Source organism: Rana temporaria, chromosome 7, assembly GCF_905171775.1.
Source record: "Rana temporaria chromosome 7, aRanTem1.1, whole genome shotgun sequence".
Classification (NCBI taxonomy): domain Eukaryota; kingdom Metazoa; phylum Chordata; class Amphibia; order Anura; family Ranidae; genus Rana; species Rana temporaria.
This window is the reverse complement of record NC_053495.1, coordinates 34,644,104-34,671,793: the sequence shown is the minus strand read 5'-3', so window position 1 is coordinate 34,671,793 and position 27,690 is coordinate 34,644,104. Positions and strand designations below refer to the sequence as shown.

Sequence of the window (27,690 nt, the reverse complement as noted above, 5' to 3'; positions counted from 1 at the left end):
CCAATTTACACTACGCCGCCGCAACTTATGGAGCAAGTGCTTTGTGAATACTGCACTTGCCTGTCTAAGTTGCGGCAGCGTAGCGTAAATAGGATACGCTACGCCCGCACAAAGATGCGCCCAGATACGTGAATCTGGCCCCATATCTGTATTTCTAAAGTGTGAGGTCTTCTAAGGCAGTGTTTCTTAACTTTTTTTCAGTCAAGGCACCCTTTAAAAGTATGCACAAACTTAAGGAACCGCATTCTAAAATGTAAAAAACGAAACTCCTAGTTTTGCATAACGCAGAAACATCCACACGTAGGACACCCAATGTTCGATTCAGGGGCAGACTGGGCCAAGGGTGAATTGCCCTCCAGGTCGCTCTGATGCCTTGTAAAATAACTGCACCGCTTCTGCTGCAGACATGCCTAAAGGCTTCCTGGTGAAGAGGAGTAAAAAGTCCCTGGCGTTTTCCTACCAAAATGCGGGATGAGCACAGGGTGCAGAAGGCCCCCCCTCTCTGAGTGTATGCTTGGGTCTGTGCCCCACCATAGGCTCTCCTCCCCTGGTCAGTCCTGACCAAGCCACCCCAGCTCCCCCCTGCCGACCAGTTCGGCTTTGATGCTATTCCATTTCTGTTCTCATTATAACCCTTGGTACCCTTTGTCGTACATTATTTTGATGCAATATTAGGAATGTGTTCTATATTGCAAATTTTGTATATATTATTATGCCTTGTGATCCACCTTACCTCTTTAAACACTGTACAACCATTTTATATGTTAAATAAAAAAATCCCATTGAAACAGAAATTTACCTTATCCACTTTCAGCACATATTCCACTATTGATGTTTTAGGAGAATCCCAGTCTTTCCAAAGAAGGGCCACATTTAGGAGGTGTGAGGGCAATGAAGTCAGGGATGGGTGGGTTGTGGATTAGGAGGACCTGGGGGTCCTGCGGGATTATGTGCGAGTTACAAGAAGAATTTTGAGAGTGTAAAACAATTCTTGCCTTATACTTTGTCAATACTACAGTAACACTTTCTATAGAATAAGAGAAGTGCCAGGCCATCTTATTGAACGTAAGTAAACATTCACAAATTCAGAGAGTATCCTTGAAACATCCTCCTTTAAACACAGTCATCCAGGCCTCCTGTGGTGTATGAGTAAAGGTTTGTGGTCCAGTGGTTGTTTTCTGTTCATTGAGCGGACATATTGGTTGCTCACGCATTTCAAATGGCATCCTAGGGTTCAGATTGTTTTAGGTACGTCGGTACTCGGTTGCTTATCTGGGGACAATGGAAAATATCACACAAGTACATCTTCTTCTTTTTTTAATTTTTTCACATTCTTCATTTATTATTACGTAGAAATACTTTCTGGATGAATTTATTTGTACTTCAACAAAATATATTTTTCTGAAGAATGAAAGGGCTAGTTATATATTAAAGGGTCACTAAAGGAATTTTTTTTTTTTTTTTTGCTGAAATGACTGTTTACAGGGTATAGAGACATAAAAGTTAACTGATTCCTTTTACAAATGATTACAAATAGATTAAATTCTATCATATAATGTGCCTCTAGTTTCACTTTCAGTTTTAAACTGGTTTCATGTTTATGTGAAGTAAAGAGACCCACAGAACAAAAACAAACAAATCCAGGGCAGTGTTTTGTTTTTAAAATGAATCTGATTGGTTCTGAGGAGTTTTAGACACACAGCTTAGACCACAGTGAGAAGCTCCCATGAGTTTTTTCATAAGGAGCCAGACAAGCAGGAAGTGTGGAGATCGCAGCAGAATTACAGCTACTTCAAAGCAAAAACGAACAATGAGGACATGAAACCAGTACTGCAGTAAGGTAAAGGAAGCTATTTAGCTAAAAAAAAATTCCTTTAGTGATCCTTTAAGTTTTGGGTAGATGCCCAGACATTTTGTCCGTGTCTCTTGGACTTTGGTTTTGACCTGTCCTTGGTATGTCCATATTGTATGTCAAAATTATTGTGGGGAAGCCTTACTCTTCAATAAATTTAATTCTAGGAGTGCATTAGGAGCCAGAGGAGTCAAGACCTTAAAGGGGCAAGAGCTGTTGCTGGGAGGTTGCATTTAAAATCTGAAAAAAAAAACTGTTCAATGGGCTTGCTATGGGGGCACCCAGCAAGGGGGAGGGGCCAGGAACACTGGCAGGGGACCCTAAAATATGAGGAGTGGGGCTGCTCTGTGCAATGTTTTTGATACGTATAACACATTTGTTGTTTTTTAAACAATTAACATTTAAGCCTTTACAATCACTAGGGATTTCCATTGCAATATATTGGTGATAATGGGTCACAAAGAGGTCTTGCAGTACAGGTCCTCCTCGTTGCTACCAGCTGAACAGGGATGGGTTAAGGGCTGGCTTTGGTTGTTGATTGCTGCATTACCCAGCTTTACAATGCCTGCTAACGTGTTGGAAATGGCGCTATAAAAAGTCGTTTTTGTTATGCTTTATGGTTCTTTGTTATCCGCTGGGGTTCTTTTTTGGGCCAAAACATTTACATTTAATGATCGCTGCTTTGTTGCCTTTTGTTACATGAGGCTTTGAATGATTTTTATGGGGATATTATTTTGAGCCATGAAAACTTTTTTTATGGATTTGGAAAGAAATTCCTTTTAAAATAGTTAATATTTAACACACTTCTCTGTTACAGCAAATGGGATAGAAACCAGGTTGCGGCTTTGAAAAGGGGTTTTGTTTAAAGGGTCAGTCCGCTCATATAGATTTGGGGGATTCAATGCATCTTCTACCAAAAACTAAAATAACTCTTAAAGGGGTTGTAAAGGTTTGTTTTTTATTTTCTAAATAGGTTCCTTTAAGCTAGTGCATTGTTGGTTCACTTACCTTTTTCCTTCAATTTCCCTTCTAATTTTTTTTTGTCTTTGTCTGAATTTCTCACTTCCTGTTTCTCCTCAGTAAGCTTGCCCCCATCATCTGAGCCGTTTTGTCTGGGGGTTAGTCAGCCAGAACAGCTTACTGAGAAGGAACAGGAAGTGAGAAATTCAGACAAAGAAAAAAAACATTTAGAAGGGAAATCAAAGGAAAAGGTAAGTGAACCAACAATGCACTAGCTTAAAGGAATCTATTTAGAATATAAAAAACAAACCTTTACAACCCCTTTAAAGATGAATCTGGCAAGACATAATTTCCAGGTTTCCTGTCTGGTGCTTTCAAATTTTTCTGCCTTATCATTTACTTCAAAGTGTATCTGAAGTCAAACAAAAGGTTTTAAAAGAAACGCTGTTTAAGTGTGTCTGAAAAAAATGCAGGTAGAGGGCAAATGACTAGTTACCAGCATTGCCTCTAGTCTCCTAGCAGTTCATCTCTCCCTATTACTTACCATGTCTTGTTCTGCACTGTCTTTGTTTAGAGGCAAGGTTAGAACACATATAACCAACACACTGTGGATCTTCAAATAGCATTCAACAACGTTATTTTAACAATCACTTTTGGGCCACACAGGACTCCATCAGGCATGTGATCATCTCTGTGTGAAGGCAGAAATCTAGGTAGAAGCAGGTATTTGCTTCCTCATGTCAGAGTGTCATGCAAGGAGAACCGTGAGCAGTACAGTAGTGATATGACCAAATCTCATGAGACTAGCAGTCAGAGGCAGCAGTGCCTTTGATCTCACGTTGCACATATACAGCTATGAGGCTCTAGGTACTCTCACATATTGGTGCACTGCTATTAGATAAATGGTTTATTTTTCAGGGTATTTTATTTATTACAGGTACTTGTAAAGCTTTGTCAATTTACTCAGAACTTTACATATTATTGAACATTCACATCAGTCCCTTCCCTCAAGGAGTTTATCATCTAAGGTCTGAGTCTCTAACTCGCATTCATAAAGCAAATTTAGACAGGAGACCATAAACCTCCAAGCATGTCTTTTGAACTGTGGGAGACTCTGCAGTTAGTGCCTTGGTTGGAATTCGAACCAATGACCCTAGTGCTTCTAGGCTAACCACTTAGCCACTGTGCTGCCCTTAGATGCACTTAAAACTTTAGATGCCCCCACCATGCTTCATTGTAGGGATGGTATTGGCCAGGTGATAAGCGGTGCCTGGTTTCTGCCAGACACGATGCTTGCCATTCAGGCCAAAGAGTTCAATCTTTGTTTCATTAGATCAGAGAATTTTATTTCTCTTGGTCTGAGAGTCCTTCAGGTACCTTTTTGGTAAACACTCAGGTGGGCTGTTGTGTGCCTTTTTACTGAGCAGTGGCTTCCGTCTGGCCACTACCATACAGGTCTGATTGGTGAAGTGCTGCAGAGTTTGTTGTTCTTCTGGAAGGTTCTCTCTCCAAAGAGAAACGCAGGAGTTCTGTTGGAGTAACCACCTGTGATCACCACCCTGACTAAGGCCCTTCTCCCCGGATCGCTCAGTTTAGCCGGGCGGCCCGCTCTAGGAAGACTCCTAGTGGTTCCAAACTTCTTCCATTTACGGATGATGGAGGCCACTGTGCTCATTGGGACCTTCAATGCTGCAGACCTTTTCTGTACCCTTCCCCAGATCTATGCCTTGATACAATCCTGTCTCGGAGGTCTACAGACAATCCCCTGGACTTCATGGCTTGGTTTGTGCTCCGACATGCACTGGTAACTGTGAGACCTTATATGGACAAGTGTGTGCCTCTCCAAATCATGTCCTATCAACTGAATTTACCACTAGTGGACTCCAATCACGTTGTAGAAACACTTCAAGGAGGATCCGTGGAAACAGGATGCACCTAAACTCAAATTTGAATGTCATGGCAAAGACTATGAATACTTATGTACAGCAAAATAATGAATTCAATCCATTTTATAATGGCTGTAACCTAACAAAATGTGGAAAAAGTGAAGCGCTGTGAATACTTTTCGGATGCACTGTATATTTCATCTGCATTTAGCTGTTTGTTTGTAGCTTTTCCCTAAAGGATGCCTCTACTAAGAGAAACAGTAGACCGCCATTGTTGACATCTTGACTGCCATGCTGATCCTGGTGGATTCGCAATGATTCACTGCCCTAGAATAAGTACACAGATCAGAAGTTGTGACTTCACTTACTCCATGCTTATTCTATCAGCATAGAAAAGTTGTTTTTAAGAACCTTTTCATCTTTTACATTCTTCTGTGATTGGTTCCAATTTTTAGGTCCCCCTTTCCTTTTAGCAGAGCTTGTATCGTATCATTAGGTCTTGGCAGTAAACGGGAACGTTGGCTTTCATTGTGAAATAACGAGCTTCTCATAGGCACAATCCCGTACGCAGCATTGTGTTTTTTTTTTTTTTTTTTTTATGCCGCCGCTGTTTCATAACCGTTCCTACTTTTTCCAAAATGACCCCATACCGTCTAGATTTACAGTAATGAGCATAATAGACAGGAGTACCACAAATCAAAATCTCATTTTAGATGTGAGACACTAATGTTCCTCTGACTTATTGTTCTGCATCTCCCATTTCTTAGAACGCTGTAAACACACCTACCGGAGAGCGAAGCAAGAAAAAATAACATTTGGGAGCCACGGAGCCGTCAGAACGTGTTCACATTTCACGAGACTAATAGACTGCGGTCTGACTAGGAATCGTTACCGAAATAAAGAAAAGAAAAAAGTTTGCCATAATGGCTTAAATTAAACACTCTTCAGTTCATAATTGGTATTTAAATTTAGAGTGAGGCTTTTTGTGCTAGTCATTTTGAGGAATGTCTGTGCTTTATGGCAGTTGGCTTTGTAATGAAGCTTCTTCTTTTTTTTTTTTCTTGGCGTTGGGAGACGTGATGCTTAACAGTGAGGCTTTATTCACAGAAGAATCGTTTTCTTAAGGTTATAGCAGCATGATAAACAAGAAATGTTAGAATAGATCTAAACCCAATCACTAAAACCTCATAAAAGTCTTAAAGTAGAACTATAGGCAAAACCTTTTTATTTTCATTTTGAAGTAAAGGAGTTATAACTTGTACTAACTGTCAGATTTTTTCCACCATCTGGGTTCCATTGCGGAGATTTCCCTTCACTTCCTGTCCCATAGCCAAACAGGAAGTGAGTGAAAATCCCTGCAAATTAAGGGAATTCCTTGGGGTCACCAGAACTAGTGTGTCTTTTTTTTTATTACTTTTCTGGCGACAACCACAATTTGTGATTTTTTTATTTTTTTTTGTTTTACTCTCACTTTCAATTAGTGGTGCACTAAATTGAAAATTCTGGACTGAAACCAAACATTCAGGATGCACTTGGCCGATAACCAAAACCGAAATGGACTCATTTTCTTTCTGCAAAATGCCAATAACCCTATTTTTGTCCAATTCATTTTCGGTGTCCGATTAATTGGTGCATCCCTACTTTCATTGATAATAGTAAACGGGACATGTTTGCCATGTGTGTCCTTTTGTGAAAAGTACGCTCATACAGATGTCTGTGTACCTGCCATCGGCCCACTAGAAGACACACACACATGGTACAGCTTTGTCTCCAATGCAGCAGACATTTTCCCAGAGAGTGGCTGTGGCGTTCCATGCCATTGGTCTTCAAAATACGACTCCGCCCCTTACAGTGTAATAGAAAAGCCATTGACATTTACAGACTTCACTACTATACATGAGTTGTATCCTATATATTGTCGACTGGGTTTTTTCTCTTTTTAATGGGCTGACAAAAGCCCAGGCGCCAGGACACAATATCTAGTCGTATGGCTACCTGGCGCCTGGGATTTTTCGAGCCCTGCTTTAAAGCTTAACTTTAGAGAGGGATATTTTTGGACATTTCTAGGGCCGAAAGAACTAATCGATTAATCGACAATCGATTATGAAATTAATCGATTACAATTTTCAAACTCGATTAATCGGCCAGTAACATAATGGGGTTAAAAAAAAAAATTAACCCTTTATAGTACAAAAAAGCAAATCGCTACTGTAAATATTACTTTCACTGTCCCACAGTAAATGATGAACCCCTTACAGTAGCAATTATTTGATCTTTTTTTTTTTTTTAACCCCATAATGTTACTAAACATCTCAGGCCTGGGTTCACACCTCTGTTTTTTGGTGCTTTTTGCAGAAACACACTATAGTTCAGTTATATATTTTCCGATGGGACACGTTCACATTCATGATTTTTTTTTTTTTCAGCTGCTGTGTATTTGGAAAGGGCAAGGACTTTTTAGCGCAAAACGGTGCGATTTTGTTTTTTTTGGTTCAATATACTTCAGTGGAGTAGCTGCAGAAAAGCATGTAATGTGTTTTTGCGGCAATTTGTGTTTTGTAATCTGCCCAACAACAAATTGGCCCAACATTTTTTTTAAATGCTATTTTTTTTTTTTGAAGGCTATTATCCGATTAATCGAAACCATAATCGGCCCACTAATCGATTATGAAAATAATCGTTGGTTGCAGCCCTAGACATTTCCAATGTAAGAATACGTTTCCACTACAGGTGTGTTATGTGAGTGAGTGGATAACTTGTATAGCGCTACAAATGCGAACTAAATCCCCTCTAGGCGCTTGTTTCCATCCAGTGATGTCCTGATCCTTCAGAAGAGATGGGTCTTAAGTTTTTTCCTGAAGGCTCGATGGTTTTCCTCCATGCGGATTTTTGTGGGTAGAGAGTTCCATAGCTATGGTCCTTGGACTACAAATCTTCGTTCTCCCTTGGATTTGTAGCGGGACTTGTGTTACAGCTTCTATGAATAGAGGCAGGGGTGGAATGGGCGAGCATAGTTGGAACTTTTGATGATTGCCTCCCACTGGTCCATCGGCTTTCTTCAGCCCTGTCACATCAAAGGTTTGTTGGGGTAGAGGGGGTTTCTGAGAAGGAGGATTTCAATGAATTCAGGAGCCAGCAGCACAAGGGACACATTGGATTATTAGTAAGTAATGTGCCTTGTGCTGATTCCGTTTTTTTATTTTATTTTTTAGGCTTTTATTTACATGCATAAAAAATAAAACTGATGCAAGGGCCACTTTAGGAACCATTTGCTACTTCATTTTCTGTATGGACCATTTTTATATTTATACAAGGTGATGATAATGGCCTGTTCTCTGGGGTGAATAAGCTCAGTTCGGTTAACCTTTCCTTTTAGCCGAAGTCTTCCATGACCCTTATTAATTTAGATGCCCTTCTCTGCCCCTGCATTCAGCACTCAGAAAATACAAGTCATTACACAGAGTGGAAAGGATTTCATTGAAGCCTGTAAAGAATGTACTTGGTGGTACCCCTTAGAGATTCCTCAGCATCTCCTATGTGCATCATACACACTTTTCCCAACATTTTTGCTAAACAAAACCCATTGGCCTTGCTCACGATGTGTCCGTAGGTACATGCATCATTTAAATGCAATATAAAATATATATACAGTATATCTATATATACACATACTTTTTCTTTTTTTTTTCTCCTGCTCATAGTCTATAGAATACCAGAAAACAATGCTGGTATTCTGCACACTTGCTCTTCACATATGCTTAACAGAATGGAAGAAAAGGTGCAATTATACATAATACAATTTATAGCAGCGGGAAAGTAAAGACGCAGTCACTTCTAAAAGACCTAATTTTAGCAGAACACTTTACAGCAAAGTGTGCATTGTTACGGAGGAGCTTTGTGTCTTAATGGACTGGTTTTCCACGAAGAACATTTCGCCAAACTGCACAATAAATACGACTTAAAAGAGGTAAATATTAGCCAGAGTTTCCTCTATATGCAGTCTGCGGGGGGAAAAAAATGCCCTCATATGAACAGGAAGACAAGGAGTCTGAAATTAAAGAGATTTTCTGTTTTGCCAGCTGCACACTTAGAAAGTAAAATGTATAGAGGGCGTCTTTTATCTTTTTTAAATGGCGCTTTTGTAGAATGAAGTACATGCGTCATTGTTTAGGTGTTCTTGAAATGCAATCTGTACGAAGACGCCAAATTGCCTTGGCACAGCCAGAAGTCCTCTGATCCCATGGCCACTTGGAGATCTAGCATCGTTACCCTTCATGGGTACTTCAGCACATAATTTCAGCACATAATTTAATTAAATGGACAAGAGTCATGAAAAAACGTCAATTTTTTTTCACTGCTTATAACAAAAAAAAGTAGTACAGCAACCAATCAGATTGCCTGAAGCTAGCCACTTGCATTATAATCCAATGGGCAGCACAGTGGCTAAAGCACTTCTGCCTAGCATTACTAGGGTCATCGGTTTGAATCCCAACCATGACGCTACCTGCCTGGAGTCTGCATGTTCTCCCTGTGCCTGTGTGGGTTTTCTTTGGGTACTCCTCCAACACTCCACTCCAAAGACGTGCTAGTAGGTTAATTGGATCCTGTCTAAACTGGCCTTAGTATGCAGGGCCATGGATAAGGGGGTACCGCAAGTCGTCCTGTATGGGGCCCGGGCCAGCAGAGGAGCCCAGGCAGCGGGGTGATTCAGGTGTGGGCCCCCCTTTACGCTGATCGCCCTCCCCATGCACCACACGTTTCCCCTGCTGTCCGCACTCCTCTGTGTGTCTCCCTATCCCTGAAGTGCTGCTGGCTTCCCTGCTCTCCTTCCCGATGACAGCTGAAGGAATACAATGGGATCCTTTAGGATAGAGAGTAGGGAAAGGGTCCGGTAAATATGTCATATTTACCAGCCCCTTCCTTTCCTGAATGAACACAATGAGTAATTGGTACCAATCGCTCACTGTTTTTATTCATAACTGAAGAATTGACTGTATGGCGCCCCGTGATTTCTAACAGTAGCCCTGTTAGTATGTGTGTGTGTATGAATGTGAGACCCTAGATTGTAAGCTCCTTGAGGCCAGGGACTGATGCAAACTTACAATATGTGCAGTATATTGTCAAAAAGTATTGGGACACCTGCCTTTACACGCAAATGAACTTTATTGGCATCCCAGTCTTAGTCTGTAGGGTTCCATATTGAGTTGGCCGACCCTTTGCTGCTTCAACTCTTTTGGGAAGGCCGTCCGCAAGGTTTGGGAGTATGTCTATGGGAATGTTTGATCATTTTTCCAGAAGCGTATTTGTGAGGTCAGGCACTAAGACTGGAATGGCATTAAAGTTCATGTGCGTGTAAAGACAGATATTCTAATACTTTTGACAATATAGTGCATGTATATAAAAAGGTATCATTGCGCTAAAAGACTACTCAAAATAATGTGGTTGCTCACCCTAAAGAAAGAGAGACTTTACAAATACAATACCTGCGCCCAAGATTGTGTATCCAGTGCGATCACATCGCTCTGGTGCTCGGCGCTGCAGGCTGAACATCTCACGCTCGCTGCAATAGGAAACACATTTTCCTATTGCAGCGAGCGCGAGAAAGAAGCAACAATGTTCCCCCTCTATGGAGGGGACATTGTCGCTCAATGTAAAGCAATTAGGGCTGGGGAAAATATTGTTTTGAATCGAGTTGCGAGGGCAAATCAATACAGATTTTGACCAAATCGATTTTTTTTTTTCTCCATAGGACCGGCGCTCCGCGGACTAGGTGCTTGCGGCCTTTTCCCAGGATCGCGGCGAGCTGCAGGCAGGATTTTTTAGGCGAGGCCACGGCTTCGACCTAGTCCACGTCCTTTTCCCAGGATCGCGGCGGATCGCCGAAGCCGCAGCCCCGCCTAAAAACTTTGGACCAGCACAGTGTCCATCAGAAAAAAAAACTCAATTCGAATCGTGAATCGAGTTTTTATTTTAAAAATCGCAGATTATTTTTGGGGCCAAAATCGCCCAGCTCTAAAAGCAATGCCTTGTTGCTCATTGGGAAAGGAAAAAATCACATTTTCCTTTCCAGATGAGCGAGCCAGCTCGGCGCTGGCTTCTGCCAAGGGGCCTGCAGGTGTCAATCTGGCCGCTAGCAGCGGCCAGATTGACACAATATCGCGGCCACCTACTGTAGGGATGAATAGTACTGATACAAATGGACTACAAGGACCGCTAAATATAATACAATTTCAGCAAATCATGACTATGAGAATTTTTTTTACAGTTGCAGTAAATGAGGTGGTAATCACTCTACCTACTTTTCACCCACCATCACATTTACCATTGAAGTGAAAGTCGGTCAAATATTGCACTAAACCTACTCTCTGCCACAATCGAAGACTAAAGCCTCGTAGACATGATCAAATTTTCCACGGAGAAAGTATAGGACTTTTGTTCGAAGGGCGATGGCCAGGAATTTGTCTTGCATACAAACGGCAAAGAATTGTTGGCCAACAAACACGAAACAACGTTTTTTTTCCATCTCTTTAGGGCCTCCCTTTGGGCAACTTCTGCTAATGTTGTGTTATGGTTGGCATTGCTTCAGAGCATACTCGTTTGTACTTTCGATTTTTTTTTTACACACGATCAAATAATCAGACAGTACACATTTGTTGTCGGTAATTTTTAAAGCATGCTATCCAACATTTGTTGTCGGAACAAAACAATTGTCAGTGGTCAGATTTTCCGACAAAAGCCTACCATCACACAATTTCCGTCGGAAAATCTGATTGTGTGTACGAGGCTTAATCTATCCAACACAGTAAAGAAAAACATTCCTATACTTGCCCGTTTTGCAGCCGCACTGGTTGATCTCCAGCGGCGCCCGCTGTGTGCAGGTGAGAACCGTCAATGGCTGTGAAATGTCTGGAAAGTGACATCACCCATAGACTTACTATGGGGCTTCCATTATCGGCTTCCTTTCCTGCACACTCAAGCCACCACAGACAGCTTGGCCTGGGACCGTACAAGACCGGAGCTGTAGAACAGTGCGCTGCTAAAAAAATAAAAAATAGTGAGGCTTCAATAGGGTTTTATAACTCTGTCCAAAGTTTGAGTGGGGTGTGCTTCTACAGCATGACTGACTACTGCTAAAAACATGCAAACATAGGACATTCTGTTTACCTCTAAAAAAAAAAAAGAGAAAAAGTAGACTGTAGAAAAGTGGTGGTCTCTCACTCATAGAACAGCCCTGTATGGATTCCGTAGATCCAGATATTCACGTCTAAATACTGCAGCAACTGTTGTGAGGCTTCTACAACTCTGGGGATTCTCTGCCTTCCTAATTCTAGACATTATGGTTAGGGAATGTTTAAAATAGACCAAGTCCCTAGAGTTTCTGAAGAAACAATTGCTTCTTTTTAGAAAGCTAACATTGTGCCTGACAGATCAAACCATCAAAGAAGTCAGAGCTGAGTCTTCAGATTTAAACGTTTTCACCATTCCTAATGCTTTTCAATTGTAAATGAATACTCTTGCATGTACAGTACTGTGCAAAAGTTTTAGGCGGGTGTTAAAATGCAGTGAATTAAATTGGAAGTAAACCCCAAAAAATGTTTACTGTAAAAAAAAAAAAAAAAACATGTAAGAAAAAGGCATAATGAGCTAGTATGCATAGCATACTAGCTCATTATGTGGCACTTACCTGAGATTGAAGCGCTCCTCGTTCCCCTCTGCCGCCATCTTTCTTCCGAGTGCCTTTCGGGTATTGCCGCTCCGGCAATGTGATTGGCCGGAGCGGCGATGATGTCACATTTTACCATTCAGGAGACTGGCACGCTCAGTGCGCCTGCGCCGTTGTCTATGGCGAGCATGCACTGTAGACATTGGTGCAGTGTTTTCTGAAAATACAGTTGCAAGAAAAATTATGCGAACCCTTTGGAATGATATGGATTTCTGCACAAATTGGTCATAAAATGGGATCTGATCTTCATCTAAGTCACAACAATAGACAATCACAGTCTGCTTAAACTAATAACACACAATTAAATGTTACCATGTTTTTATTGAACACACCATGTAAACATTCACAGTACAGGTGGAAAAAGTATGTGAACGCCTAGACTAATGACATTTTTCAAAAGCTAATTGGAGTGAGGTGTCAGCCAACTGAAGTCCAATCAATGAGATGAGATTGGGGGTGTTGGTTACAGCTGCCCTGCCCTATAAAAAACACACACCAGTTCTGGGTTTGCTTTTCACAAGAAGCATTGCCTGATGTGAATGATGCTTCACACAAAAGAGCTCTCAGAAGACCTGCGATTAAGAATTGTTGACTTGCATAAAGCTGGGACGGGTTATAAAAGTATCTCCAAAAGCCTTGCTGTTCACCAGTCCACTGTAAGACAAATTGTCTATAAATGGAGAAAGTTTAGCACCGCTGCTACTCTCCCTAGGAGTGGCCGTCCTGTAAAGATGACTGCAAGAGCACAGCGCAGACTGCTCAATGAGGTGAAGAAGAATCCTAGAGTGTCCGCTAAAGAATTACAAAAGTCTCTGTCATATGCTAACATCCCTGTTAGCGAATCTACGATGCGTAAAATACTAAACAATAATGGATTTCATGGGAGGATACCACAGAGGAAGCCACTGCCGTCCAAAAAAACATTGCTGCACGTTTTACAGTTTGCACAAGAGCACCTGGATGTTCCACAGCAGTACTGGCAAAATATTCTCTGGACAGATGAAACCAAAGTTGAGTTGTTTGGAAGAAACACACAACACTATGTGTGGAGAAAGGCACAGCACACCAACATCAAAACCTCATCCCAACTGTAAAGTATGGTGGTGGGGGCATCATGGTTTGGGGCTGCTTTGCTGCGTCAGGGCCTGGACGAATTGCTATCATCGAAGGAAAAATGAATTCCCAAGTTTATCAAGACATTTTGCAGGAGAACTTAAGGCCATCTGTCCACCAGCTGAAGCTCAACAGAAGATTGGGTCGTTGTCCTTTTGCAACACCAAAGCATAGAAGTAAAACAGAATGGCTTAAACAGATGAAAATACGCCTTCTGGAGTGGCCCAGTCAGAGTCCTGACCTCAGCCCGATTTGAGATGCTGTGGCATGACCTCAAGAAAGCGATTCACACCAGACATCCCAAGAATATCGCTAAACTGAAACAGTTCTGTAAAGAGGAATGGTCAAGAATTACTCCTGACCGTTGTGCACGTCTGATCTGCAACTACAGGAAACGTTTGGTTGAAGTTATTGCAGCCAAAGAAGGTTCAACCAGTTATTAAATCCAAGGGTTCACATACTTTTTCCATCTGCACTGTGAATGTTTACATGGTGTGTTCAATAAAAACATGGTAACATTTAATTATTTGTGTGTTATTAGTTTAAGCAGACTGTGCTTGTCTATTGTTTGTGACTTAGAAGAAGATCAGATCAAATTTTATGACCAATTTGTGCAGAAATCCATATCATTCCAAAAGGGTTGACATACTTTTTCTTGCAACTGTGTCTCCTTAACCATGTAGGTTAAGGAGATCTTTCTTGCACCTACAGGTAAGCCTTAATCTAGGCTTACCTGTAGGTGCAAGTTGTGTGGTTGGGTTTACAACCACTTTAAGAATGCATTCAGAAATAGATGTGTTAATAGTTTTTCTATCATTTAACCGAAGAGAAATCCAAATCAATATTTGTGGTGATTATCCTTTTGCCTTCAAAACTGCATCAATTCTTATAGGCACTCTTGCACATAATTTTTGAAGGAACTCGGCAAGTAGGTGATTCCAAACATCTTGGAGAACTAGCGACAGATTTTCTGTGAATGTAGACGGCCTCAAATCCTTCTGTCTTTGTGCAATCCCAGGCAAGCTCAATGATGTTGAGATCAGGGCTCTGTGGGGACCAAACTATCACTTCCAGGACCCCCTGTACTGGCTATATATTTGGGGTCATTGTCCTGCTGCAGAATACATTTGGGGCATGGCATGAGGATTAGTATGTGCCTGTATTTCTCAGCATTGAGAGAACCATTAATCCGGGCCAAACCATCACTTCCAGGGCTCCTTATTTAGTTTTATGCTGAAGGTAGTTCTTAATGACATTGGCTGTATGATTGGGGTCATCTGCTGCAGAATAAATTTGGGGACAATCTCACACCTTCCTGGGGGTATAGCATGATAGATAAGTATCTGTCTGCCTGTATTTCTCAGCATTGACACCATTGATCCTGACCAAATCTCCAACTCTATTTGCAGAAATGCAACCTCCATCATGCTGCACTGTTTCCTGCAGACACTCGTTATCGTACTGCTCTTCAGCCCTTTGGCGAACAAACTGCCTTTTGTTGCAGCCAAATAACTCAAATTAGGACTAATCAGTTCAGAGTACTTGCTGCTATTTTTCTGCACCCCAGTCCCTATGTTTTTTGTGCATAGTTGGGTTGCTTAGCCTTGTTTCCATGTCTTAAATCATTGGAAGTCATTGATGTTCAGATAACTGGTGAGGTGTGAGGTTAAGACCTGATGGACAAAGCTTGGCCTGTTGAGGCTTCATATGTCAGGGGGAGCAGGATGCTGGGTTCCTATGCCTTGGTTGATCTACCTAGCTGACCCATTTTGTAGATGTTATTGAACTTAGGCTTTTGATGACAACGCCTGGAAGGAGGAATTCTGATTTAACTGAATACCAACCTGGAGGCAGGTGTTTAATGTCTTAGCCTATACGTGAGCTGTGTTGGCCCAACCCTCTTTCCCCCCCGCTCTCTGGTCCCTGTTGATGCCCCCCTGCAGCCTGATATGATTGGACTTTCTCCCTTGACACCACTTGTTTTTAATTAGGAGATCCTCTATTGCAGTGGTCTTCAACCCTGTCCTCAGGGCCCACTAACAGGCCAGGTTTGCAAGATAACTGAAATACATGACAGGTGATATAATTTGCTGCTCAGTGATTGCAGTATTCTAGTCTGCATCTCCCCAAGGTAATACATAAAACCTGGCCTGTTAGTGGGCCCTGAGGACAGGGTTGATGACCACTGCTCTATTGGATAGCTGTTACAAGTGAATATGACTATCATAAGAAGCTGTGTTAAACCGCAAAACGTGTTATTGAACTTCTACACTTGACAATAACTCCTTTATGTTTTGATGAATTTATGTACTGGGAGTTGCATATGCTTTTAATTTTGTATAATAAAATGTGATATACTTTTTAAGACGCTTTGATGTACTTTTATAAGTGTATGTCAATACCAAGAGGCTGCCCTTGAAGACCCCCTTGACTTTTCTTTGATTTTGGAAGACATTACTTCACGAACATCTCTGTTTGTCTGTGGCCATCCTTTGCTCACACCGCTGTGCTCTTCTTTCAATTTTAGGCAAAACCTGAACACTGCTGTTTTGCGTGTTGTGCACATATCATGAACAAAGCATAACAGTAGGGTCGTGTCTGCAGGGATTAGGGACGAACGCTGAATAGCAGGCTTTTATATCTTGAGCTAATGTCTGATTAGCGCAGCAATCTGTTCACATAATGTATAGTCAGCTGTGATTCTTTTACCGATTTGCACCTTCCATTGAACTGAAAAGGTTTAACGAGAAAAAATTACCCAGTCCACGTCTTTAGGCTTTTAATGGCTCAATGAACCATTGTCTAATTCCTTTGTATGAAGAATTTGCTACCACCAAACGGGGCCGAGGAAAGCGTGATTGGAACATAATTTTATCCTGCGTTTTAAAGCCCTCGGATAGCTAACATTTGTCTGTAGTAACTCAATTTGTACTCTGGCTAGGTGATTTCCATAAAAAATCCATTATGCCCTTTGCAATTTTTGTAGACGGTACCTAAGAGAGTAGAGCCATATCATAGCAAGCAGAATTACATTTTCTGCTAAAGAACATTCCATCCTAATCCCGTTAGGGAATTTCAACGATGAAGAAATAAATATCGAAAAAAATGAAAATTATTTGTTCTTTTTCTTAAAATCTGATATGTAATCTAATAAGAATTGGTGGCAAAATGGACCAGTGGTTAAAAAAAAAAAAATCTAATCGGAGGAGCTGGGAATGGAACTCCGAAATCAAATTACTTGTTGTTCTGTTGCCCTTGAGGTAAGAAGTTTTGTCGTTAGTCGGTGCTATTGAGTCAATATATCGATTGCAACGGCAGGTCTAACATTTATTTAATACGAGTCTGAGCTTATCAGTGAAGGTTTATTTTATACAAGACGTGTGATGTTATACTGTGTTTTTCTCTAACAGTTCATTATGTTTGTTTGACTAATGTTGTACAATGTTTGTGGGCTTGTACCTAGGTTGTTCCTTGGTAGAAAAGCAACATAGGTGTTTAATGGGAAAAAAAGTGCTGAATAAAGCAGGGAAAGGCAATAAAATGAATGTATGGTGGATTTTTGCAGATAGTCTTCATTTTGGTCAGAATTTTAAATATATATTTTGGGCAAGTAAATATGAAATATCTCCCAAGAATATTTTGTATTCTTATATCCAGGAAGCAAGTGAAGCTTTTGGGCTTATCCTCAACTTTTTTTTGCTAAAAAAAAAAACTTGTTTACAGAGCTCAAGAACTTAAGCTACAATGATTCATAACTATAAATCACCCCTTCGCTTGGCTCCCTGTGCAAACATATGTGTAGTAAGTTTCACTCGGGGAGAGATACTGAAAGGAAGCAGCTTCCGCTGCGCTTTTTTTTTTTTTACTATTTATTTCCTCCATAATGCACTATGAATTCTTTGTCATGGGTGCACCTTGTACTTTGGTCTACAACTATGGCTTCCCATCATTTTAGTGTTGCAGCATTTATTTATAGGTCTATACACCCGGTGTTAAAAAAAAAAAAATCATACTTACCTAGGCGGATGTAGCATCAGTCCAACACTGAGAACCAAGCGATCAAACAACACCAATCACTCGGTTCTCAGAGATCCCTGAGCAGAGAGCTGGTCACTGTCAGTCACAGGCTCTCAGCTCTGCCCCGACCACCGGAGTGGCTGGCTCAGGGTCTCAGCGGCACACTGAGAGGCTGAGCTAGTCCTAGCATGTGGGTGGATCCTGACCATATGGTCACGATCTTTCCCGAGCCTGGATCGGCTCTGTGACGTCAGCTGACAGCAGTCTTCAGATTGCTGTCAGCTGAAAAGGGGTCACAGGAGTACAGATTGAACTGCACCCCTGTGATCCGCAGGAGAAGTACAGCCAAATGAGCTTTGGCTGTTCTTCTCCTTTAAGGTCACCCAAACTCAGTTTATCAAGTTGATGGTTGCAGATTCATTTTCAACAGAGAGAGCTTGAGCACATAGCTAAGAGAACTCCAAGAAAGATGTTACACTTGGGGGGAAGCCAAAGGGAATATATCAGTTATTCTTTTGTAGCTGTATCAACTGTCATTTTTTTTTTTTTTTACAATCAAGTGCACTAGGGGAAGGTGTGCAATCTACTCCCAAGCTGCCTCTGTAACACCCAGGTATCTTCTATACTGTTAGGTTTTGGTCAGTTATTTTTATATATTTAATTTGGGGTATAAATCTACATTTTGAAAACGTGGATTGTTAAAGAAACTGTTGAGTCTCTAAGTAAATGTGAATGTCACTCTGCAGTAGAAGAGTTCTTATGCTCTTCAGCATCCTGTGTCACTTGCGTTCCCTTGGGTTCCACACTGCAGCCTCTATTGGACTCATATGCATTTAACACTTCTTGGGAGTGTCAGATGCTTCTGTCTGCCATAACCCAGTGGTCCCATCCTTCAAACCCTACGTCCCTGCAGGACATAGCAGAGTGCAAATTGCATTTATTTAGGCCGCTGAGGCTCTGAGGAAGAGGGGTGTGTCCCCTGAAATGCGCCAGCTTGCCGACATGGGGATGCTTGAGTTGGGTTGCTTGACACTACACTGAACCATGATAGTATAATGACAACGCTTCATGTTTATTTTTTCCTTGATGAGCAAGCTTTTTTTTTTTTGTGTTAATATAATTTACGGTAATGCATTAGGTGTTGGCGCCCTTCTGTGTCCTCCTTTTTTTTTTTTTTTTTACATTGGCTGTGGGACCTGACATGGTGTCTTTAATGCATCCCTAAGCTTCATATGACTTTTTCAAATGCCTAGGCATTGTTTTTTTTTTTTTTTCTTTCAAATGAGAAAATCCGTGTTCACGCTGCCTTAAAGCTAAACTTCACCCAAAAGGGGATGTTCCGCTTGTTTGCATCCTCCAACCCCCCCTCCACTGCCACATTTGGCACTTTTTTGGGGTACCTGGTTTTGACAGGTACCTCTCCCACTTCTGGGGCAGATCACTGTGAGGATCTACAAGGATGTCTGACCCCTCCTCCTTCCCCCTGTCCCCCCCGCAGCCTTTTGGGACACACAGGTCCCAGAAGACTTCAGGACAAAGCGTGGTGCGGCTCGTGCATGTGCAGTAGGAAACTAGCTGTGAAGCCAGAAAGCTTCACTGCCTGTTTCCTTTACCCAAGATGACAGCGCTTGCACCCAAAGCTGATTGAAGAATTGGCACGGGTGAGGCCATCGCTGGATCCCTGGACAGGTAAATGACATTCTATTACATTTTTTTGTAGGAGACTGTAGCTCCCCTTTAAGAGATTCTACTAGCATCCTTGGACACATGATGGACACTAAATGCAGGAAAATTAAGAGGATTTTAAATGTTTTTCAGCAGTCCTAATTTTTTTTTACTGCAGTGCAATAGTTACTCCTAAAGGATGTGGCCTAATCATTACCTAATTGATTAGCTGATGGTATAAACATCCACTGTTTTTTTTTTTATTTACCATAGTTTTCTTGTAGATCTAAATGATTAGCCTTTACCTGTAAGGGGAGCAACAACAATGCTTTCCGCTTGAGATCCCTAGGGGGAAATTCCCTTTTAGCTTTGTGTTTGAGATGCGTGGGTGACTACAGAGCTTTGCTGAAAGTTAACTTGTCGCAAACATTGGAAGTTCAAACTGAGGAAATAATGAAGACAAAAAATTGTAAGCAGATGTTCCCTTCGGTAACTACTATACCGCAAAATGATCCAGTGCTATAGGAACAGCTGAAATTCTAGGCCAGGGTTATCCTTTTTGCAATAGTCAAACTTGATCTTGCCCTTTCCATCTTCCATCTGATGAGTCCCTTAAATTTGAAAAATGGCTCATTAATCAATAGGCAGGCTTGGAAGGGAAAGGCCATGCCTAAAGGGGACTTTTCAATAACTTTGCAAGTCTGCTAATGTGCTTTGATTAAATATGCAACAAAATAATATATACCGATTTTTTTATATACACACACACACACACACACACACACACACACACACACACACACACACACACACACACACACACACACACACACACACACAGTGGGGATCAAAAGTTTGGGCACCCCAGGTAAAAATTTGTATTAATGTGCATAACGAAGCCAAGGAAAGATGGAAAAATCCCAAAAAGGCATCAAATTACAGATTCGACATTCTTAAAATATGTAAAAAAAAGTTCAATTTTATTTCCATCATTTACACTTTCAAAATTACAGAAAACAAAAAAATGGCGTCTGCAAAAGTTTGGGCACCCTGCAGAATTTATAGCATGCACTGCCCCCTTTGCAAAGCTGAGACCTGCCAGTGTCCATGGATTGTTCTCAATCATCGTCTGGGAAGACCAGGTGATGTCAATCTCAAAGGTTTTAAATGCCCAGACTCATCTGACCTTGCCCCAACAATCAGCACCATGGGTTCTTCTAAGCAGTTGTCTAGAAAACTGAAAGTGAAAATAGTTGACGCTCACAAAACTGGAGAAGGCTATCAGAAGATAGCAAAGCGTTTTCAGATGTCAATATCCTCTGTTGGGAATGTAATTTAGAAATGGAAGTCATCAGGAACAGTGGAAGTTAAAGCAAGATCTGGAAGACCAAGAAAAATATCAGACAGAACAGCTCGCAGGATTGTGAGAAAAGCAATTCAAAACCCACGTTTGACTGCACAATCCCTCCAGAAAGATCTGGCAGACACTGGAGTTGTGGTACACTATTCCACTATAAAGAGATACTTGTACAAATATGGTCTTCATGGAAGAGTCATCTTTGTTGATTCAGTGACCAAGGCGTCTTACTTTTTTTGTTTTCCTACATGTGCCAATACATTTTTCTTATGGATTGTAGTTGCCGACTATATTTAGGTCTTTGTTATGCCTCATACACATTAGATATTTAAAATGCTGTTTATACAACGGTTTGACTTTTTTCTTTTTATGCCTCTAAATGCCCCTCTGTTAGCCAGTTGTCCATGCACACGCTGGCGTTTACAGGCATATAGAGGCAGGAGCATTTGGAAGCAAAAAATAAATAAATCGCGTGTGTGTGTGTGTGTGTGTGTGTGTTCAGAACAGGAGCCTTTGGGCAGAAAAAAGCCTAATGCACATCAACACCTGTTAATGCTAGATGTGTTTAGGTACGTTCATGCGTTTCCTCCCCAAAATAATGCATTAAAATGCACATTAACGTGCATGCAAAACGCAGCTTTAGGTGCCTTTTTTTTTTTTAAGCTACATATTCCCCCCTGGAGCAAAAGCATTCAGTGTACATGGGGCCTAAGAGATAATAAATACCGGGAAGTGTTGCAATTGCCAATTACACATTACTTTGCATTCAAACACTCAAAAAGTTTATCTAATGATTGGTCCCCTTTAATTTTTCAGGAAAAGTTAGGTTTTGACTTTTTTTTTTTTTTTGCTGCGTGTACTTAAATTAATCTACTTGATTAGTTTTGACATATGTTTTTCACTGACAGCTGGTTCTCTATGTTTTCATCATATGCTTAAATATGAATTATCCAAACTTGACAGTTTAACTTTCAAGGGACCGAACACCCAAAACTGATGTTTTGACACCTGGCAATTTATTGGCTATTGTCAGGAGTTCCCTCTCTCCCTGCTAGATTTTTTGTAATGCATTTAATATTATAGAGAACTTAACAGGAGATGTGGGAGGAAACACTAGAATCTCCAAGACACAAAAGAAGCCAGGGGCTGACCCACCAACCACTACCTATGACTAAATTATCACTTTTCGTGGACTGGCCCTTTCATAAAAAATGTATGTCTTAAAGTATAACTCAAGAGAAAACTTTTTTTTAGTTTTAGGGTGGAGAGAGATTAGCAAGTTTGTTTTCATTACCAATATTTATAAAAAAAAAATTGAGGATACAGGCACCATGCTTGCAGTGAACAGGTAGCAATCATAGCACATCAAGAAACATACTAAATAACTAAAAATTAGGCCTAAGCCATGAAACCGTGCCTCAACTTAGGCCAATATTATAGGCATCAAAAATTCATGTGGACAATTTTATATAAAGAGGCTCCCTGCTATGACTGTAGAGCAACTGGAGCATCGTAGTGCAAGGTATCGCTAATAGGAAAAAGATAATACAAAGGAAAGTGCCCAAAGTGAGCTAAAAAAATAAATGGGAAAATAAATTGAACAGTAAAAAGATAAAGTAACGCTGCAACGCCTCAACTGCTCAATAATGTTCTAACGACTGGGTTTGGGAGTTAGGGGGGACCTCAAGGTGGGGCTTCCTTATGATGCCACAGTTCCCAAATGCGATTATGGGCCTCCGATTAGCAAGTTTTTACTGCTGTATGTGCCCCCGTGAAGGAGAGGCACCCTCTATATTTGTCCTGTTTACTGTTATCATTTAGGGCCAGTTCACACCACATGCAGTCTAGTGTGTTTTTTTGCATCAAAAATGCATGGGAAATTGGTTATATGGATTTTAATGGCATAGTTCACACCATGCCAAAACAAATAGTCAAAAATGTGCATGCAGAAAAGCATCTAGACTTTGTTTCTATGGTGTGAACTAGCCCTAAAAGTTACAGCCTGGGTGAAAAAATACTGTGAAAAAAGGTAAAAAAGGGCACAACAAGTATAAAATAATGTCCATTAATCACCAATTAGTTAATTAAATAAAAAGTTCAAATAATTGCAGATATAGATATAGCAATGGAAGTGCTGTGTTCCGGATTTACGCTCCAACCACCGTGCTTTCAGAAAGTGCAACGTGCATAATAAAGTGCTTCACCCGATGTGACAATCAAAATGCGCTCACCAGATATATACGGCCATAGTGACCATCAGGGCATGTAAAGGGTTCTTTCAGGATCCTTCCTATTGCGATCTTTCCCAAATCGGATCAACTCCCAATAAATTCAACAAAGACGGCTCCACCACAATGAGCCACAAAAACAGAAATAGTGCAATACCGTTTTCATTAAAACAAAACTTGCAGGGTAACAAGAGTGTATACAGGCAGGTACACACACAGCTAAGAAAGGAGGCAGCGGCCGGGCTTGTCACTGATAGCGATGCGAACTCCAGCATGCATCTAAGCTGTTTAAAACTTACAAACGCGTAGCTCCAGTGTAGAGGCATGCTGTGCCAGATCTCTATGCATTTCGTGGGAGGATGTGAGACAGATCGGCTGCTGGGTGCTGCCGCTGCTATTCCTAGTAAGGGAACCAGACAGCGAGGACTTGGGCTTCACTCCTGGTTCCCTATTGCGCATGCGCGACCTGCCCTGCGCTTTCTGATTGACCAGGCGGGGAAGAAATCGGGCACCTGTCTCTGGAAGTGGGGAAGGGGACCTGTTTTCCCCTCCCCCCTGAAAGATGCCAATTGTGGCACTGGAAAGGGGGTGGGGGGTAAGCATTTAAACGAGCGTTCCACATTTGTGTGGAAATCATACATTTTGGGTTGTCCCCAGAAAAGTAATAGGGGGAAATCTTCTAATGGGGGTCAATAGTTATGGTGACCTGGGGGGACCCCAGGAGTTTTCCCGTAATTTTCAGGGATGGGGAGGACCTCAAGGTGGGTCTTCTCATAATTTGCAGGGATTTTCTCTCACTTCCTGTTTGGCTATGGCACAGGACATGAAATGGAAATCTCCAAAATGGGACACAGATTATGGAAAGAAATCTGACAGAAGTTATAACCCTCCCTGACTGTATCAAAAATGTTAAAAAAAATGCCTCTAGGTCTACTTTAATTGTATTTTTTTTTTTTTTTTTATTGTGTTATTTGCAGAGGCTCGGGAAATTGTTCTGAAAGCACAAATCTTGGCTGGAGGAAGAGGTAAAGGAGTCTTCGACAGTGGCCTTAAAGGTGGAGTCCATTTAACAAAAGAGTAAGTTTATAACCACTTTTGGCTTATTGTGTGCTATTTTATAACATTGCTACCAAGATCCCAAATTATTAAACAGATTTATGTTTACAAAATTTTTCTAGCGAGTTAAAATATGTACCTCTTTACTTGTATCCAGCTTTTAGCAATGGAGTAGGTATTGTAAAAATTGGAATGCAATGTCACCCAAGCCCTACTTGCCTACATAGGTTACCCCCAACGGTGCACAGAGAGCCAAGTTTCTCCGTAGTATTGGAATAGAGAGTAGCTGCAGCCTCTTGATCCTGCTGAATGCAATGAAATCTATGTTGCAACGTAGGTGTGCACCCTGGGACACATGCCTGACCCTTCAACGGCCGCTTGAAACTACCCTTATAGGCAGCTACGCTGTTATCCAGCATAGGAACCAGTACATTGGGGACCTATTGTGTGCGGATGGTACTTTATCCTGCTGTTTGTGAGAAGGCTGTTGTCCCAGCTGGCTACAGGACCATTTATTTTAGTACAGAAGACGTATGAGTATACCTGTGACGCCTAATTCAAGTTTGAACTTTGTCTTGATCTCAAAATCACTACAAGATCCTTTTAAAATTTGTGGACAAGTTCCTCATCGATCTTGTTATACCGCCTGCTATATGTGCCCTATGGATGCATCCATCGAGAGACCATCTGCTATATAAGTAATTGTTCTCTGTTACACACTATTCCACGAAATCCTTGTTATCGTCCTGAAGAAGCCCCACGGCGAAACGTGCGTCGGCGACTTCTAAGGATTTTGTATACAGTGGTCATTTGTTGTATTTTTATCATTATGTGTTTTTTGTAATATAACGATGATATTAAACTTTATTTTTTAAACATACTTCCTTGGCCTCAAAGTCCGACCATCAATATCTACCTGTAGTTATTGTTTCCCTCCTAATGTGTAATGATGATTGAGCTGGGCACAATTAAGCTGCTTGTGGTTAATTTGATATAAACAAGACCAAGGATAAATCTAAGCTTTACTCACCGGCCAGCCTGCTGACAACCGAATCAACCTATCTAACAAGTATGCGTTAAAACAGGGGTTTAGTCTGTGCGCACATTTGCAAATACATGCGTAAGCCACAGAGCCCCGTCACGGCACCCTGGTATCTGTGGTCCTATCTCTAGCTTATGAGAGACTCCACAATGGAAACGCATGCATTCTGATGGATAGGTGGGTGTCAGGTGGACTGAAGGGAGCCCACTCTTTTTCTTAAAGGTACAGGGACACACTGTGGTTAATTTGGTTAATTAATCACATGTCTGCACCAAACCTTTAAAGACCCCTGACCAGCTGATCTTGGAAAACGGATACACTTTACCAACCAGTTGCAGTTATTTCTTAGTTGATGGCGTTGTTGCTGTGGATATCTTCACAGGAAACAATCATGAAAATGTTCAGGGCTGTTGTAGATATTAATACCATGGCCCTCCTACACAACCATACTATGTCTGAGTACTTTAGAAGTGTCAAACCAAGCTTAATCGAGGCCAATAAAGTGGTTGTAAACCCTTCGATATACCCAGTGAAGTGACTGGCCTTTAGATGATACACAGAGATAAAATAAATCCTCCTACATAAGTTGTATATGTTTATCTGAAACTGTTGTCCTTTACATTCATTCAAAGTTCAGAATTCACACAGGATCTCTCAGCTCTGAAAAGCAAGGGAAACTGAAGTTACACTCTACAGACTTCAGTGAGAGCTGATTGGAGGGAAGGGATGCCCCCTTCACTTAGAAACAAAGCTGAGGCTGTCAATCGCAGGTTGTGTGATGGAGCTCTTCCCCCTGTCACCTTTTTTCACTTGGTGTAATAAAAACTTGTCAGAAGTAATTCATGAAGATAGCAGAAGAACAATGCAGCAGACAAAAAAAAAAGACACTTAGCGGGAGGTTTACTAAAACTGGTGCACTCAGAATTAGGTGGAACTGTGCATGGTAGGCAATCGGCTTTTAACTTTGGCTTGTTCAGTTAAGCTTTGACAATAAAATCTGGAAGCTGATTGGTTTCTATGCAGAGCTGCACTAGATTTTGCACGCTCCAGTTTTAGTAAACCAACCCCCTAAGTGCTCTGGATTGAAAGAAGTACACACTATAGAGGGATATGCTTTGTTTATATTTCGTATCTCAGGTTTACAACTACTTTAATGTATAGATTTCCAGACCGCATTTAGAGTTAACGCAACAGTCTCTCTAAATTACCTTCAGAAATAGTATTTAAATTGTACAGGGCACTGTACGAAGGTGTGTTGATCTATAAACTTCAATTGCAAACGGGTAAAACATAAGTACTCACGGGGGTTAATTTACTAAAGGAGCAAAGGCTCTGCTCTTAGCAAAGTGCGTTTTCACTTAGCTTAGTGAATGAGGGAAAGCTGTATTCAATAATTCACATAGAAAAAAACATCCAGTTTTTTCATTAAAGCTGAACTCTAGGCACAAACACCTTCTATTCCTCAGTAGCCCAAAGGATAAATATCCACGTTGTGGGCACCAAATGCCCTTCTAACCCATATATTACCTTGTAGAAGTAGTGGTGCTGTACATGGTCTGAGATGTGGGAAAGGCCCAGCCAGTCCCCCCACTACAGACTGCCTAAAGAAGACTAGAGGAGGGGCTGAGACAAGACCTGTCACCCAGCAAAAGGAAAGGGCGCAGAAGTGACTGGTCTTTATTACAGGAAGCTCCCACACAAAGCCAAAGTTTTAGATTACTGCAGAGATCTGAAAATAGTAAAAAAATCAGCGCAATATACAGGTAAAACACAATCGGCAGCTATGCACTAGGATTCAATTTATAAATTCCTTAAGAGTCAATGTAAAGTAGATAGTGCAGCGCTAGAGGAAAAGTCCAAATAAAGATCATTCAGGTGATTCTCTTATAAGTGACTAATATGAGGCATGCAGGTGATATAGTGTGGGTTAGCAGGAGACCTCCACCAATAGTAACAATGGCCGCTCACCTCACTGATAATAAAAAATCGCTTTCCCATAAGGGTCAATCCCAGGCATGTAACAGCATAATCCAAGCAGGAAAGGAATACATCTCAGGTAATATCAGCATGGATGGCAGATCTCAAGTAATATCAGCATGGATAGCAGCCATGGAATCCGATGTAAGAAAAACAAAACATAGTGTTTCTCCGCAATAACCAATATAACATTTAATAGTGAAAATACACTTACATAAAAAGCACTATATCCAGTGCTAGGAATCAAATGCAAACAAAAACGCACAGCATGGTCCGATAGATGGCAGCGGGTGACGTCACGTACTTCCCTACCGAACGTTGCGTCCCAGGGGCGGGACTTCTTCAGCGGATGTGATCATCCGCTGAAGAAGTCCCGCCCCTGAGACGCAACGTTCGGTAGGGAAGTACGTGACGTCACCCGCTGCCATCTATCGGACCATGCTGTGCGTTTTTGTTTGCATGTGATTCCTAGCACTGGATATAGTGCTTTTTATGTAAGTGTATTTTCACTATTAAATCACCTGGATGATCTTTATTTGGACTTTTCCTCTAGCGCTGCACTATCTACTTTACATATACTGCAGAGATCTGCAAGAAATCCTCTTGGAAAGAAATCCACATACCTCTAAACACAAGGAGGTATGCATATTCTTACTTGGGTCTTACTGCCTGGTTTTAGGCACCAACCCAAGTAAGAATATGCATACCTCCTTGTATTTAGATAATATTTGCTGATCCAGGAATTCAGGTTTAACCGTGCATATGATTGGGTATTCTTTGCAAAGTGAAATTTCACCTCATTTACTAAGCAAAG

The 27,690-nt window shown here is 41.2% G+C and overlaps 1 protein-coding gene across 1 annotated transcript in view; it reads left to right on the top strand.

The window, feature by feature from the left end:
• Positions 1-27,690, top strand: part of SUCLG2 (succinate-CoA ligase GDP-forming subunit beta) — a 297,736-nt gene that overhangs the window by 53,781 nt on the left and 216,265 nt on the right. The window contains exon 3 of the mRNA XM_040359196.1: positions 23,779-23,878. Coding sequence (XP_040215130.1) covers positions 23,779-23,878 — 100 coding nt within the window. The remainder of the gene's footprint in view (positions 1-23,778; positions 23,879-27,690) is intronic.